The 17912-nt window shown below is 36.3% G+C and overlaps 1 protein-coding gene across 5 annotated transcripts in view; it reads left to right on the top strand.

The window, feature by feature from the left end:
• Positions 1-14820, top strand: part of ythdc1 (YTH domain containing 1) — a 28279-nt gene extending 13459 nt beyond the window's left edge. For 4 of the 5 annotated variants that reach the window (XM_012960472.2, XM_012960461.2, XM_012960459.2 and 1 more), the window contains 10 exon segments: positions 1160-1268; positions 2833-2950; positions 4233-4317; positions 5352-5518; positions 8358-8437; positions 9363-9399; positions 9486-9525; positions 9698-9760; positions 11626-11760; positions 13761-14820. In XM_012960472.2, coding sequence (XP_012815926.1) covers positions 1160-1268; positions 2833-2950; positions 4233-4317; positions 5352-5518; positions 8358-8437; positions 9363-9399; positions 9486-9525; positions 9698-9760; positions 11626-11760; positions 13761-13976 — 1050 coding nt within the window. In that variant the 3' untranslated portion in view covers positions 13977-14820. 5 annotated transcript variants of the gene reach the window in all.
• The last annotated feature ends 3092 nt before the right edge of the window (positions 14821-17912 follow it).

Raw genomic sequence — 17912 nt, 5'->3', positions numbered from 1 at the left:
AGCCTTTGGACAGTTAAATAACTAGAGAAAATGCTGATTGTCTGCTTGTGCTTATCACATTTACTAGTCAGAACAGTTTCAAGGTATTTTAGTTGTATGCACCTAATAAACGCAACTTTATGTATTTTGAAATTTTAGATGTTTCATTGTTAATCTTCTAGCCTGTAACTGAAAATCCTGTTTTGTTTTTTTCAGTTGCTTATCTTTTGATCCTATACCTCCTTTTAGCTACTTTTCATACTTTTAAGCTGCTGCCTCATTGATACTTAAAATAAAGCCTAGAACCCATGCTGCACCTGCTGAATATTTAGTGAAAAAATAAACATGTATTTTTCTTTATTTTAAGCTCCCTAAGTGCATTATGTCTTAATGGATAATTATATATACCACTATATTACATTAAAACTTCAAATACCTTAATAAAGCCATGCTTATTGCAAATTATAGGGACAGATTTATCAAAATGTGAGTTTAGAGCTTAATACATAAAAACTCACCCACTTTCTGTTCATTCCTATGGGATTTTAAGAAGTGTATTTATTAACTGGTAAACTTACTTTCACCTATTGATAAATACACGTCTAATAATCGCATAGGAATGAAAAGAACATGGGTGAGTTTTTATGTATTTAGCCCTAAACTACATTTTGAAAAATCTGCTCCATAATGTTATTCTATAGAACATTGAATGTAACTCTTAACAAATTTTCAAAAGAGATGTAAGCAGTTTTTAAATATTAAAATTACATTTTGTGGCCTACGTGGTAATAGAACAGGTCTATACATTTAACGTTCAGTACATGCAGCCCCCTACTCAGATAATAAGGTCTAGTCAACCATAGGATCCAGTTCTTCACTTTCTAAAGGAAGTGTTTTTGATTATTTTAAGCATTTTGGCTTATTAATTTATTATTATCTAAAGAGTCTTTAAGTAAGAAATTTAAGTAAGACTTTAAGGGCTTTAACTAGGACTTGAAGAAAAAGCAAGTAATTGTGAAATTGGTAGTGTCTTGGGCAAATCATTAGAACTTTTTTTTGGTCTAGAGAAGATTGGCTTCAGTACAAGTATGTAATATTACTAAATTATTTACGTTTTAAACAAGCTTTGCTGTCTTGAATGATTAATGTAAAAACTAACAAATTTTTTTCCCAAACATAGGGTGTTTGGTCAACTTTACCAGTTAATGAAAAGAAGTTAAATGCAGCTTTTAGATCTGCAAGGAGTGTTATTCTGGTGTTCTCAGTTCGAGAGAGTGGAAAATTTCAAGGTAAGCAGCTAGTCTTAATGTATTTTTCATGTGTGTATCTGTGTTTATTAATGTTTACACACATTGGGTTCATTATGTAGCAAACTGGGGTGCTGTTTTGGTTAAAAAACAATTGCATTGACTATAGTAATACATTTTTTATGTCTTTAAATTTGCCCACAGCACTTTTGTGGCTGCTGTTAAGAAGCTGAGTTTAGGCTTCATTGGGAATTGTCAAGTATAGTTCCATTTGTTACCAATGCAGATGATACAGAACTAATTATATTGATTGTACTGGTTCTACATTACTGTGTATAGTTAATTTTTAATAATCATTATATTGCAACTTTTATTAGTCCCTAAGCTCAGGTAACTCTTCCCCAGCTCTTCCCTTGTTATTTGAATAGGCAGAAAAGAATATGGGGTCACATCCTACCTAACAACTGTGGTGGCCTTGGGCTGGAAAAGAAGCCCAAGACACAAACTATAGCATTTCTAGACTACTACTTTGGGCATTAGTTCACCTTTAAAATAAAAATGTGTTATACTCAGTAGCAAGATAGAACATAGATGCCAACTTTGCCACGGTCCTTGTTTTCATTGGGGCCCAGTTTCAATTCCTGTATTTTTTCCTTAGGAACCCATATAATTTACCTGTACCTGCATCAAAATAGTTGCTATTTGCCGTTAAGCTGGTGCTTAAAAGCATGAAAAATATATCTATATACACACACACTACTGTGTATAGAGAGAGAGAGGTCATAGGACCTTGGCGTTGCAAGGCAGCAGTTTATCCACTGACTCACCCTGCTGCAAATTGCCACCTCTTGTTGAGCTACAATATAAGACAAACAACCTTCCCAGTGGACTGTGGAGAAATGAGTGAAAGTTTTAGTACAGCAGATGCATGTGAGGATTTACAGATCCACAAAGCAGATGGCCCCCAATTCAGTATAATTTCACTGTGACTGAATCCTTTAGGCTACTGCTGCACTATGGTAACCAAAAACAAACATAGTTACAGCAAAAGTGCAACATTCTCTGTTTTGCCCAACATGCAATGCCAAACTGCTAAATTATCTCTGTCACATAACATGTTTCAAACCCAGAGGGGGCTTTTGCCATTTAATGTGCTTTTGGGTGCACCTCTCTGTTTGTATATATACATTGGTTACCCGGTTAGAGCCCTCAGTATCCAGTGATGATTCAAAACCTCTTGTGAATCATGTAAGTTCTTTAAGTGGAAGCTATTTCAGGTGCCTAAAAAATATCACATAAACCAACCCATGTGTGAAACAATGCTTCAGCTAAATAAATCATTTGCCTAAAATATACTTTCTAGTAGTATGTACCATTGTATAATCCTAAATAAATCCTGACAATAAGTTTCTTGATTCTTCTTGAAGATGTAAAAGGGCACTATTGCTTTGTCTCTCTCCCTCTAATGTATATCATAATAAATGATCTGGTAGGTAAGTAGTCATCTGAATGTTTAGTTTCTCGGTAATTCATTGCACATAGCATTTTTGTACATTCATCTTGCAAAGTGCAGTGCACCTCTAACACTGCTGCATGTTTTTTTCAGGATTCGCTAGGCTGTCCTCTGAGTCACATCATGGTGGGTCCCCTATTCATTGGGTGCTGCCTGCTGGAATGAATGCAAAGATGCTTGGTGGAGTCTTCAAAATAGATTGGATTTGCAGGTATGCAGCATTTGTTGCAGTTGAAGTTGTGGAATTCCCTCCCTGAATCAGTCATACTGGCTGATACATTATATAGCTTTAAGAAGGGGCTGTATGGATTCTTAGCAAGTGAAAGAATACAGGGTTATGGGAGATAGCTCTTAGAACAAGTTGATCCAGGGACTGGTCCTATTGCCATCTTGGAGTCGGGAAGGAATTTTTTCTCCTCTGCAGCAAATTAGAGAGGCTTCAGATGGGGTTTTTTTTGCCTTCCTCTGGATCAACTAGAAGTTAGGCAGGTTATATATAGGCATTATGGTTGAATGTGATGGACATGTCTTTTTTCAACCTAACTTACTATGTTACTATGTTTGTCTTTTGATAAATGTCTTGCAAGAAGTTTGTCTTTAAGCCTAATAGCTTCTAGCTTCAGAAATCATGTAGTAATATATTATGTACTTTGTTTTTTTTTTTTTTTTATATATATATATATATTATATACCCCTCTGCATTTGTACTAAATTTGTTTTGCTACTTTATAAAATATTTGGAGCTTTGCCATTCAAGACTTGACACATAGAATTTTGGGTTTTATGAGCGAATGTGTGCTAATAATTTCAGTGATCTTTTTATATTTCCTTTGAGTAGCAGTGTGTAGCAGAAGGATCACTTTTGTTTATTGTTTATATTATATTATTGATTGTGTGCTCTTTTGAGCATTTTTTTTGTAGGATTTGTCCCTATTTCATGTAATACAGTGAAATACATACTCTGATTTTAACTTTTCCTTAATTTTAAACCTTTTTAATCAAAGATGGTTATACTGTATACAAATAAGTGTGCCTTACTTTCTGTCAGTGATATGTAAATCATACTTACATTTTATAAATTTGTGAATTATTTCCATGTAAGCCAGCCATGGAGAACTAGTCTTTCATTATTTTCTACTTTATTAATATTATTATTTATTTATTTACTTTCTGGGCAATTTTCACAAAGGTTGTTTTGTCACTTCCCTAGGCGGCAAAACAAAAAAAATCCTTGTTCTGCAAACAGTGTCAATCAACATGCATAAATCATTCCAAAAGCATTATTTTTGTACAATTGTAAAGTTGGCCTGGGAGAAATTCTTATTGTTGTCAGTGACATTAATACGATTCATGTTAATGTATAAATGATGTGGCATTTGTGGTAAAAATCTTTAATCAGCTCACAGGACACAACATATTTGTTTGTTCTTGCATAATTTGGCTACATTAGGGTTTTTATTTTCTGTGTAACTTATAAATTTTTATGTTTCTAGGAGAGAACTACCATTCACTAAATGTGTTCATCTAACCAACCCTTGGAATGAACATAAACCTGTAAAGATTGGACGAGATGGTCAGGTTAGACTTTTTTTTTCTTCTTTGAACTAAAATGTCACCTGTGACACTCACTTTATACTGCAAATCCTAGCAAAAAATGACTACTTTTTGCAAGTTTCAAAGTATGCCAATTATGCTGTTTATTTTTTTTGCAATTATTGGGAAAATTAAGATCTTTTATACAGGGTTATATAAGCCTATGTTAGGGGCACATTTTATTGGTAAATGTAGCCCTCTTATTTTCAGTGGGCCAAAAGTAATTGATACGTAATTGACAAGCTGTTCCATGAGAAGTTCCCTCATAATTTAACAATTACATTTAATGCAAATTTCACACAAAAAAACCTTTAAAACTCCTTAACATAAGATCCAGAGAGCTGTAAGTGCAAGTAAGAGCAGTGGCACATGGGGAGATTAGTTGCCCCCCAATAAATCTTCACTATTGTGGGCGACCAATCTCCCTGACTAAATCAGCGGTTGGATAACATACGCGGCTTTCTGGTTTTCCGAAATCGCCCGAAGTTCCTATTTTTTTTAAATTAAAGCTACATTTCAGACAAGTCTACATAAGTCTACATAAAGTCTACATTTCAGACACATCTTGATTGCTGTCCATATGCTGATAAGGAATTCTATATTAAAGGGAACTTTAATCATGCTTATAAGGATGTTTCGCTGAACATCTCCTATGCATTGTCTTTTCTCTGATAATGCTTTCAAGCCTGCTGTGCTATTCACTGACTAAAGGTGTTTGACTTGTGAGCAACTTGTAGATCTGCGGTTAGTCAGGACTAGGGACTGAGAGACACTATTGAGGTTTATGTTGCCTTGGTGGCTTGAGTTGTAAGACCAGCAGCCCTATGCTTATTTCTGCTGCTACTTGAAATAGGCATGGACTTCCCCTCCAGGCTTATGTTTCCTAAAGGATGCCAGTGCTTATGCTAAATGGGCCTTTAGCTTTGCCACTGTTCTAGAGGGAGGGTAAAAAATCCATCAAGAAATTCTTGTAATCAAATGTATATTTTGTTTTTGTTTAAATTGATTGCTGTTTTCAGGAAATAGAACCTGATTGTGGAACCCAGCTCTGCCTTCTATTCCCAGCGGATGATTCTATTGACTTGTATCAAGTCATTCATAAAATGAGGCATAAGAGACGAATGCATTCACAACCCAGATCACGAGGAAGACCATCTCGTCGTGAGGCAACACGAGAAGTGGGAAGGTTAGAAACGTTCTTTGGACTGATAATAGGCACTTGTGCTGGAGTAACATGATGGACACCACAGCACGCATTTTTGCCATGGCATTATGAAGAGCAAAAATCCTCATATCAAGCTGCATGGAGGAGATTGTGGCTTTATTGAGGATTTCATTTTGGTCCCATTTTTGTCCTTTTCTCACTCCCCCATCCCCGTTTTTCTTTTTCCTCTATCCAGCTCGACGAATGGTTACTTAAGGGAACATTTACAATGGAGAGGCACAGATTTAGAACAGTATAGAATAGATCTCTGTAATAAAGAGAAATAAAATCAAGGCAGAAAACTATGCTTAATATGTAGACAGAATGAAATTTCCATATATACACATCTTTCAAAAGGAAAGTATGTTAATTTTTTGTTAAAAGCCTTTTCTTTCAGGTATAACCCTGGATAACCTTTATCAGATTTGGGACTTTTATAAAGGATCAATAATGGTGTTGCAGAAGATGTCAACTCCTCTTGAGGAGATAAAGCTTAGAAATGTTGCTTTGTTTTCAAGAGGAGCCTTGTTGGGACTATTTCCATATGGCTTCACCATGATGTTTTTAGAAGCAGATTTCAGAAATGTTCTCTATAAAAATACCACAGTGAATACATCTTGCTGAGCTCCTGAAACCACTTTAGGTTCTGTTCAAAGGGGAGCATTTTGCGCTTGGAGACCCGGCAACAAACCAGAAAGTGGGGCTGTTGCTGTGTCTGTACATCCCTTCCAGAGATGCTGGCAGTGCCTGTGGACTATAAAATATTGTAGTGGATCGACATGTTGTTTTTTTCCCCATCTTTATGAACTAAACACCATATTCCAGGAAAAAAGGGTGTTACTTGTTTCAGAATTGGAGAAGGCTTTCAAAGAACTGATGTTTAAAAGCCCTTCAGCCAATCACCCCTTCCTGTGTAGGCTAATTACATTGAGATAATTTGTACAGGTTTCTTCTAAAGACTGTGTTGGTTTGATACTGTACAACTTGGGTAAAACAATGGTAGGTAGAGAGCAAGCTCCAGAGCCCTTAATACTGTCATCAAAAAAGGACACCAACGTCTAGGTAGGAGGAAACCTGAGCCCCTTATTTCATTTTGATTTTTTTTTATTGCTTTAAATGGACTGAATACAAAGAAGTAAGCTAAGAGGTTTCCTTTACACTATTTATTACAAGTGATTTTTACTCCGGTTTTGCAATGGACTGCAAAATATACTTAAATATGCGGCTAACAGCTTAAAATCGTTAGTGGACTACTTTATGAACTGTTGCTATATTTTATACCGGTCGTTATTGCACTCAAAACTACAAGAAAGCGGTATGTTTCCTTTTTAAACCAGCTTTTATTTTTTTTTGCTAAATGTGCAACTGATTTGCTTCTTGCTCAGTGGGGAAAAAAGGTTAGTTCTAGTGTGTGGGAATATTAAGCTGTGAGTAAGTTTGCCTAGTATTCGGGTAAGGTACTAAAAATGGTTTCGTTTTTCTGTGAATTATTCTGTGTACCATGCTAAGACGAGTACAAGCATTTTAGAGCCTTTTTCGCCTTTAAAGTGATTTTTTTTTTCTTAATTTAAAGGATCTGCCACGGGCTGATCTTGTGATTTTTCTTCTTTTTTTTACCTACATCATATTTTTATCTAATTAAATGTAATTTTATGAAAATTTAACTCAATTTGTAGCCTTTGTATATTTTGAGTGTTTATTAAGTATGGGTGCCTCTGTCTGAGGGCACTCATGTTATTAACAGTCATAAAATTCACTGATGCAAAATGAATAATACATTATAATACACAATATTATTTATTGATTAGAATATTAATTATAATACCCTGCATACTGTAAATTATATCCTTATAAACAGTGATTTGGTGATCGTCAAATATAAATAGTGTGTAGTGATGTAGTTTCTGTCACATGACTCACAAACTTGTGTATTATATTAATGTACCACCTGTTGAAAAATATGAGGGTATAAGTAGTCACCATGGAGTTCCATAGAATATCCTTATTTTGCAATAGAGGGTACATTGTTCACTATAAAATACATTTAATGAGATATCATGGATGTTGTTGGAAGTAAATGCACATCACACCCACAGATATAGATCCCCTTTAACTTTATATGTGGAGAAAATAAAATGTTGTGCTATATAGCAATTGTTCCAGAGCTGCAGATACATAATCATTACTAGGTTTGCTTTTTTGTTGGCATAATTATTTCCATCCATATACTTAAGAGGCATTGTGTTTGATTGTGTTATGCATAGCTTCTACTTGATGTGCAAAGTTTAGAACTGTTGTATCAAATTTAAGCCAGTCATTAAGTCCTCAGTGAAGCTTATATCCATCTCCCAAGCCTCAAACTTTATTATGGTAAAGCCACACAGATAAGTTCACTACTAGAAATAAATCTTGGCAATGTATGTGAGAAAATTACTTTATCCATTAGACATTTAAACCTGGAATCTGAAAATCTCAAGTGTCTAAAGAATGGTACTTTTATTCAACTGAAGAAGCTGCTCAGATGAGTAGTGAAGTCTTCCATGATTACTAAGCAAGTCCAGTTGCACTATATTTTATTAGCAAGGATTTTATGGTGAATGGCATGTTATGGGCTAAGAAAATATGTTTATTTTATGAAAAGCCATCTTCAACTGGTTCAGCTTTTGATAACATTCTACTAGCTATTTCAATGTTAAATCTTGCACTCCATAATACAGAGTAGTAAAACAGTTTACGTCTGGCTACAAGGTTATTGTACCTCAGACTGGCCTTGGATAAACTGCAAGTTTTCTGTTTAATCTGTAACATTTAATTTGTGTAGGCGTCGACCAGAAGAGTACGATATTCATAACAGAAAGAAACCAAGAATTGACTATCCTCCTGAGTTCCACCAGCGCCCAGGTCAATATCTGTTTTTAAAGAACAATTCAAGTATAAATTATTGATGTGGGGTATTGTACTGTACGTACTAGCAACAGGTTTTTATATAATTAAACAAGCAGGAAATACCGGTATGGGACCTATTATCCAGAATGCTTGGGACCTGGGATTTTCCCGATAAGAAGAGGTCTTTGTTTTTTTGACCACCGTAACATAAGTCTACTTAAAAAAATGTAAACATTAAATAAACCCAACTGGATTATTTTTTTTTTTTTTTTTTTGCTTCCATTGTGGATTAATTATCACTTAGCTGGAATCAAGTACTAGGTACTGACTTGTTAGAGATCATAAAAAAATGGTATGGTTAAATTGGACTGGGAGATGGCCTTCCCATAATGTTTTGTTTTTTGGATAGCGGGTTTCTGGATAACAGATGTCATACCTGTAACTGTAGTAATATCTCGGCAAATAGAATATTCAAGCATTCATAGTTCTGTTTTTTGCAAAAGGCTATAAACGTTGATATTGGATGTGCTGATTTCCTGTACATGTTTAGTTGCCATGGACGAAGATTTTTTTTTTTTTTTTTTTGCTTTTTCTGTTGCTTTAAGAGATTATTCAGATTTATATTATAGGATGTCCTTTAATGTACAGGTACTTTTCTTAATATATGCATACTACAACTACACAGCCATTTATATTTTAACTCGGTTTGTGTCTTCAAATTGTTGTAAACTAAATTTTTATTAGTTTTAGCTAAAATGGAAGTTTGTTCTTCTATGGCAGGCACATGCATATGATGTTAAATAGATAGTAAACAACAAATTCTGACTTCTTGAAAATTGATGCTTTGGTCCCACTAGGCCCAAGACCCAAGTGCATTTACTATATATATTCACATATATACAGTCATTTGTTCATTTTATTTTTTTTTTAATTTAAACAGGTTTTGTCAAGGATCCACGTTACCAAGAAGTAGACAGGTAAAATATTCTAATTCTTATGGTCTGTATTTGTTTGTAATTAAAGTATAGCAAGTTACTCATTTACTTTCCTTTTTTTTTTGCAGAAGATTCACTGGTGTTCGAAGAGATGTATTTTTAAATGGGGTATGTTAAGATAAATTACTACCTTCAAACATGTTTTTTGTCTTCCGTGGCTCTTAAACACCTTAACCTTCCTCCTGTACAAATTTCTATACAGGCCTGAACCCATTTTAATTGCAAATCTGTTAGGTAAATGTCACAATATTTGTTTTTTTGTTTTTTTTTCTTCTTTCAGTCTTACAATGATTATGTAAGGGAATTTCATAATATGGGCCCACCTCCACCATGGCAAGGAATGGTTGGTATATATTATATATATTTTTTGTGATTTTCATATTAGTCTTGTGAACATTGAAACCCATGTCATTAAAAAGCTTTTCCCAATTTTTTTTTAAGATATTTTGCTTGGTACCTTTTGGTGTTGTATTTCTCTGCACTTAGCTTCAGATTCTTCCCCTTAGCTGAAGAGTTGCTGACTCTTCTTGTGTCAGTGGACCTTGCCCAAACTAGTGAGGTCTCTGCATGCCTCTTCCTTTTTAGTTTCCATTGCATACTGTTAAGCTAATAGACTGAATTATGCCAGTTGGATCAATGACCTGCATGAATGGGGCCCTCTTCATTCAGTTCTGGACAGACTTCACTGACATACCTAGGGAGGAGTAGAAAAAGACATTTAAAGGAACAGTAACACCAAAAAATAAAGTTTTTTAAAGTAATTAAAATATAATGTACTGTTGCTCTGCACTGGTAAAAGTTGTGTGTTTGCTACAGTAACACTACTATAGTTTATATAAACAAGCTGCTGTGTAGCCCCGGGGGCAGCCATTCAAGCTGGAAAAAAGGAGAAACGGCACAGGTTACATAGCAGATAACAGATAAGTTCTGTAGAATACAATAGTGTTTTATCTGTTATCTCCTTTGTGCCTGTGCCTTTTCTCCTTTGAATGGCTGCCCCCATGGCTAAACAGCAGCTTTGTTTATATAAATTTCTGGGGCAAACACACCAGTTGTACCAGTGCAGGGCAGCAGTATATTTTATTCTTATTACTTTTATACACTTTCATTTTTTGGTGTTACTGTTCCTTTAAGGATCAGAGACAGCTTCAAATGTAGCAATATTGAGTTGCGGAAAGCTTGTTATTTACTGTCCTATTTGGTCAGTTGTCCAGATATGAGCATGAATTAAATTCCCATTTTTGACTGTGCCCATAACAAATGTGTGTAACCTGTGTAATGATACAAACAAATTCGTTATTTTGAACTTTGAAGTACAGATATGCATGCATGCAGTTATAGATCCACGTGTGCATTGCACACTTTACATGTTTTATAGTTTACTTGCTCACTATCTAAACTAAATGTTACTTTAGTGGCTTGGTATGCATATATTTTGGGATTGCGGGACTACTACAGCAGTGTCTTGTTAGCTCAAAGCAAGGTAATCTGAATTTACTGGCGAAAACTGTTCAGGTATGGCATGCATTTATTTCTATTTGTCCAGTATAGCATGTTGAAGAGCCACACACAATATTATGTTTTTATAAATTGCCAACATATTCTGCAGCGCTATACAATAAGTAATATACATGTTATAGAGTATTGTATCCTTTTATTTGCAGCCACAGAATGTGACACACAAGTAATGTTTTGGGAAATGGTGGCTGCAAACAATTTTCTGACTGTTTTGTCCAATCCATTATGCAGAGTGTGTTTGTGTGTATGTATGTATGTATGTATGTGAATGTATACAAAACCTGTAATATATCTGTGCAGTGGAAATCTAGTTTTCTGCCAAGAGCCAAACATGGGCTAGTATCCGTTTTCCTGTTTGTCCTGTTTAGGTTAAGAAATAACAGGCAAAGATATGCTCAGCACAAGCCCTATTCATTGCATTCATGTTCAACAATGAATTTTGCCCCGTTGAGTATGAGAAAATGTGGTCCTGTTACAAAACATTGCTGCATTACTTCATTTGTGTATTTTTTGCAAGACTAGCAAAGCTAATTTACCAAGGGCTAATTTCATCAGGTCTCATCTTTTACAACAGAATAGCGAACTGGCCCACAAATAATAATCGCCAATATACATTTTTCTATTTCTTTATCTTTATCATTATCTGATTTTCAAAAAAAACTTTTTTTTTTTTTTCTTTTTTGTTTAAAGCCACCGTATCCGGCAATGGAGCAGGCTCCTCATCATCCATACTATCAACATCATGCACCGCCACCTCAAGCACACCCACAGTTCTCAGGTCATCATCCGGTTCAACATGATGCAAGATATCGGGATAAACGGGTTGTAAGTTCAGTTATAATTTTTTTTTTTTTTAATGTTGCATTTGTTTTCAGTGTTTGATATAAATATGGTAGAGGCTAGCTGCTGGTGAGATTTTAAACAACTTTTAGCCATTTTAGGAATAAAAGGAACAGTTCAGTGTAAAAATAAAACTGGGTAAATAGGCTATGCAAAATACAAAATATTTCTAATAGAGTAAGCCAAAAATGTCATCTATAAAGGCTGGAGTGAGTGGGTGTCTAAAAGCCAGAACACTACTTCCTCTTTTTTGCTTTCTAACATCTGTTAGTCAGCAACAAAATGGGCAGGTAGTAAGTAAGAGCAATAGGCTTTTGTTTTTGAGAAGCCTTGGCATAATCAATCCCAAAGTTGATAGCCCTGTAGAGCTCAAACTCTAAATACTAATAGCAACGATTAAATTATACTTCTAGGTTTCTAAGAACACTAGTTCTTTTGTTATATTTGGTTGGAACAAAAGTTCTATACCAGTTACAGATTAGCAGTCATTTACAACGATCAGAGAGTGTGCAAAGTGCACTCCGCACTTCATTCTGATATTGTAGAATTGCTGCAAGTGCCCACACTGTTTTGGAGAGCAAAGACCCTTCAACTCTACCTTAGAATTGTAAAATTAAAAATTAAAATTGTTGCTGTGGCCAAATTTGGTCTGGCAGTTCTGACCTTACTGTCTGACTGTGTAGGCATGTAAAGTTGATTGCAATAATTTGGGTACTCCTTGCCAAATGAAATATTTAAATTTTTATAATTGAAGATCAGTAAACAACGACTGCAGGAATCTTGTGTTAACCAACATAGTTGCAAATGATAATGCACATTTTTAAATTTCACAAACATCAAAACATATGGCATGTGTACAGGTTTGGATTTTACTTTTTGCAAGGTGTCTGACACTAATTAGTTTAATTGGGCATAAAGGGGGTTGTAAACCCAACCGTAACACACTCCCTCATTTTAAGTGCAAGAGAACTGACCAATGAGTGCTGATTCTCAGCACTATAGTAGTCATCTTGTTGTTTTCCATATAGATAATTGTAATTTTTTTCCTTCATTAAATGACACTTGAATCAGACATGGTAATAGGACTGGTTTGTTCAGTGCTGGAAAACTGCATAATGCTTCCAACTCCAATTGCAGGAAGAAAGAACAGGGAGTCAAATTTACACAGATCAGATTTTCATTTAAGGATTTTTTGCATTTTAAAACAGTGGCTGGCTGTTTCTAAAATGATTTAGGAAAAGTTTGATTGTGCAATATTACTTTAAGAATACATCCTTGATATTGTTGGACTACGGCCCCCAGCAGGCCTCAGCCTTCATTATATGGTACATTATTCTGGGATTTGTAGTCAAGCAACAACTTAGTAAAGTTTGGCTGTGACCCGTTGACCAAATCCCTTGACAATGTAAACTTTTGGGGGCTTTCAGTCAACTATGCAACAACTAAAGAAAAAAAAAATGATACACTTGCAGTTCATAAAGTCCATTGTCAGCAGTGTCATTAAGAAATGGCAGGGCAAAACCTACTTGCATGCTGGCCACCATGAGCTACTTGAAGAAAAACAAGTTTAAGATTTTGAATGATCCTCATAGTCCCCTAATTGATTTACCCAAACTTCTGGATTCATTTGTATGCCAGATTGGGTCTGGGTTTCAACAAACCATTCTATGATCCTATTGGATTGCAGATGTTGTGTCCTGTTTTATATTTTAAATTTGCCGATGCATTGTGTTTGCATGGTGCTTTAGCAATTGAGGAAGTGAAGAGAAGCTGAATTTCTTGGATTTTCAGACAGCATATGTCCAAATTAAATTTGCATGATACGTGGTAAGAACTAGGAGAGGCACGTGCAATTTGTGAGGAGGAGTCCTGCTGCATTATAAATGGATTGAATAGCATAAGCTCCATTTCCTAATGTGCTTTTTTAGTATTGTATACTGCTTGTCTGTGTTGATCTAACTTCTTTATTTTTGTAATTCTAAAAGCATGATTATGATATGAGAGTGGATGATTTCCTTCGGCGAACGCAAGCTGTGGTGAGCGGAAGAAGAAGCCGACCTAGAGAGCGTGAAAGAGAGCGGGAACGTCCCAGAGACAACCGTCGAGACAGGGGCCGTGATCGTGATAGAGATCGTGAGAGAGAGAGGATGCGTGATAGGGAAAGGGGGGACAGAGGAGATAGGGGCAGATACAGGAGATAAATTCCTTGGCCAACACTGGTTATGTCCTCTCTGAAATTTACCTTCATATTTTCTCCTTACGCGTGTTTACAAAATAGTGACATTTCTGTTCAGTTTGTCGAATGCTTAAGCAAAAGAGAATACTGCTCATTTTATATCATTTGAACCTCTGTTGCGCACGTGTGTATGAAATGGAGATTTATTAAAATGGCCAAAAAAAGATGCAAATTAAAAAGCCTATACTAGTGCAAAGAAATAAACTTGTCTTTGGTTAATTGTTCATCTTAGCGGTATTTCATACCAGCGTTTTTGTTTGTTACTCCATGGGCCGTATTGCATATACCCTGTTTTCAAAGGCCACTGATGAAGTGGTTTGTTAACTGCCTTCACAGATTTCCCTGTTCCTTTTGTAGTTAGTGAGGATTCTGTGAATATAATGCTGCTATGAAGTATGCAAATTCTGAAGTTATGGGCTGATGAACATATTGTAGACACCCTTCTGCCCTTTTATCCTTGTACTATTTGGCAATGATGAAAGCAATACTGGAAAGCCTGTTGCCTACATTTTTTTTAAACACTTGCATCTAAATTTGTACCTCTTCACTTTTTCTCAGTTGCAGACTTGTGGAGAATGCAAGCAACCTATGTGCTAGAAAAAATATTTTGACCATGTTTTCTCCTGCTATCATTTTGTACCTGGCTGATAACAATGTAATTTAATTTGTTACTGCAGTGGTTTTTTTAAGCCATATGCTAGCAGTTACGATATTTCCTCTGCTACAAATGCACCTCTTATTTTGTGTAGTCTTGTACCATTATGCGTTATTTTGTGCAGTTTTATAATAAAAGCCACTGTGATTATTAATGCATAGTGTTTTTCTGACTCCATGTAAGAACTTTACCTGCTAATGGAAATTGTGCAGTCTGAAACTGTAAGCAATTAGGGCTGAAATAAAAGGTTTACCTTTTTAAGATGTCAAAAGCTAGAAACAGCTTAAATTCCTTGTACCAGCTTTCAAGTAGTGAACAGGAAAGAATCACTACTTCTCTTAAATCCCCTTTTACTAGGAAATATTCAATTTGTTCAGTCCCCCTTCCCAGCTAATAAAGTTTAACAGTTGCATGAAAACCATGCTATAACAGTTGTAGTTTCAAGACCTTCTAGGGCAGCAAAGCGGTTATTACCTAAGATCTCCTCCTAGATGTACTTTCAGGGTTATCTTGAAGAGCTAATAAGTATTCAACCCAAATCTTTTTTACAACAGACTTTCCTGGCCTTACAAGGCTAAAGGTATTGGATTATGTAAAAATGCAATTTTCTAGGCAGCAACCCCTCTAATTGGATTTTATAGAGGTCCCTATAAATTTTCAAGTGATCACAGTAAGCTTACTTTAAGTTTTGGAAACCACTGCTTTAGAATTTATTTTACAGATGTTAAAATGAATACAGCAGCACCCCACCCTTATTAAATATGTAGATAAATATGATAAAATATTAAAATTTTTAAAAGGAACGTTTATGTATATTTTTATTTTTCCTGTCCCACTTTTTGAGTCATGAGTATTCCAATCAAAGGTGGTTGGCCGCAACTTTTTGAATTAGGCCATCTGACTATATAGCAGTAATATTTGACTTGTTTTCCATGTGTAATACATGGTTTGGTTGCTGCATCAGTTTTAACTTTTCTGCATCTGTCTGGTTTCTAGGGTCAGTAATGCCAGGCTGCCACAAAGAATCATTCTGAGGCTTGGCTTCCTACTCTGAACCTTTCCTATTTATCTTTGGTAATTCACACCATTGTCTAGTTTATTAGGGTAGACAGGACCCCAGCACTCAGATTCTCCGATTTAATTTCTAATCAGGACAAAACTTTAAGTAATAAAGAAGAAGAAATGAATGACCGATAAAATGTAATTCTAAAGCTGGCCTTACAGAAGTATAATCCAATAGTTTATTTACCCTGCAGCAGTGTTAACAAGCTTGCCACATATCTGTCTGTTTTATCTACTATCTTTAACTACAAAAATTATTGAAGAGACTTTGCTTGAAGCACTGCTAAGTGGTTATGGATATCTTTCCCATATAGGCCAGAATGGCCAAATCTTGGGGCAAAAGAATTAATTATACCTTATTACCCTTTGCCTCTCAAGATCATATCTAATACATTCTGGCAAGTGTGACAGTGAAGGGGTGGGAGGGTGGGTGTGGCGGTGAAGGGGTGGGAGGGTGGGGTGACGGTGAAGGGGTGGGGGGGGTGTGACGGTGAAGGGGTGGTTGTGATGGTGTGGGTGCGTGTCAGTAGGTGGGTGAGTGTGTCAGTGTGGGTTGGTATTTCGGTAAGGGCGCAGGTAAATCTTCTGTGCTCTTGCTGCACTTTACATTTTGGTCACTTACCTTAGTGGGTTAATCCTCTTGCTGCACTTTACATTTTGGTCACTTACCTTAGTGTTAATAATAATGGCACCTACTGGACACAGAGTCGCTTTGCTGCACAGGGAATTATAAATCCTCTCCAGCTCTTCCAGTTGTTCCTGTAACATGAAAGCCTTAGAGCTCAGTTCATACCATACAGTAAGTGAGTGTTGGTACAGTTGAAATGAGGACAGGACATGGGGCCCAATCTATAGTGCATTGGTGCTATTCTCTCAGGAAGAAACCATTCTCACATTAACAATATTTTGCCAGACAATAAAGCTTGGTTTCATGTTGCTGGGGCTAATGGCTATAGCAACCAGTTAATATTTTATATTTATGAACCACAGACAAAAGTGAAGTTGCTAGTAGCAACAAATCAGTATTTCGCTTTGATCATTCCTCTAAGGGGCATAATAAGTATAAGTGCCTGTTGGAGGCAGAAAGGGAAATTACAGTTGGGCTCATTTATCAACACTGGGCATGATTGCCCCTAGGCAGAAGGTAGAACTATACAAGCAATACTGCCCAGTGTTGGTAATTGCCCCTCTGCCATAGGAAGCAATTAATGCGGGGCAAGGATATAAAAGACAGAGGCCAAAGTCCTGGTATTTATTCCATTACAGTCAGTGACATGATAAGGTTGGTATATAAGGGCAGGGCAGGTACCTGGGGACAGAGGGGCACAATTCTGTGGAGCCTGTCAATTCTGGGAACAAAAAGAAAGTATTTTATGATGCAGCAAATGTTATCTTTTTATGGGGATTTCCAGTGGGAAAAAGTGCCCTGCATACAGTCGCTGCCAAACCCTGGCTCTGTGTCTCCCAACTAGACTTACATCCAGCCCTGCCAACCAGCGCTAAGATTAAAGGCATCTCCAAAGCCCATTTTAGGGGAAAATTCTCCAGATTCACTAAAATCAGTAAAAGAGACAACATCCCCTAGTCTGGGGGGGCGGCATCCATCTACTTATCCCCATTTTTTAATCTAAAATTAGGGTTATTTGGCCAAAAATCTCTCAGAAGGGCTGTGCTCTTACCTCTCATCACAGTGGCAACCAACGGACTGAACCAACTGTCACACCCCTAAGTATGAAGTCAGCTCTCATCACATGACAAGTGCTACTATTGAAGGGGAACCAGCCCTAAGATTAAAGACATCTCCAAAGCCCATTTTAGGGGAAAATTCTCCAAATTCACTAAAATCAGTAAAAGAGACAACATCCCCTAGTCTGGGGGGCAACATCCAACTATTTATCCCCCTTTTTTAATCTAAAATTAGGGTTATTTGGCCAAAAATCTCTCAGAAGGGCTGTGCTCTTACCTCTCATCACAGTGGCAACCAACGGACTGAACCAACTGTCACACCCCTAAGTATGAAGTCAGCTCCCATCACAGAGCCAACCCATTATTATCACTCTAATTGTGTTGGGTTGAAAACCCCAACATACTGTTCTTCAACTTTGGCTTATTCTTCCGCTTCTTCTTCTTAGCACCTTCCATTTTCTAAACGCTACTCCTCCTACAGTTTTAGGGGTACAAAAC

The sequence above is a fragment of the Xenopus tropicalis genome, chromosome 1, assembly GCF_000004195.4.
Source record: "Xenopus tropicalis strain Nigerian chromosome 1, UCB_Xtro_10.0, whole genome shotgun sequence".
NCBI classification, from domain to species: Eukaryota; Metazoa; Chordata; class Amphibia; order Anura; family Pipidae; genus Xenopus; species Xenopus tropicalis.
Note: the sequence above shows the minus strand (reverse complement) of the source record. Positions and strands in the feature narration are given on the sequence as shown.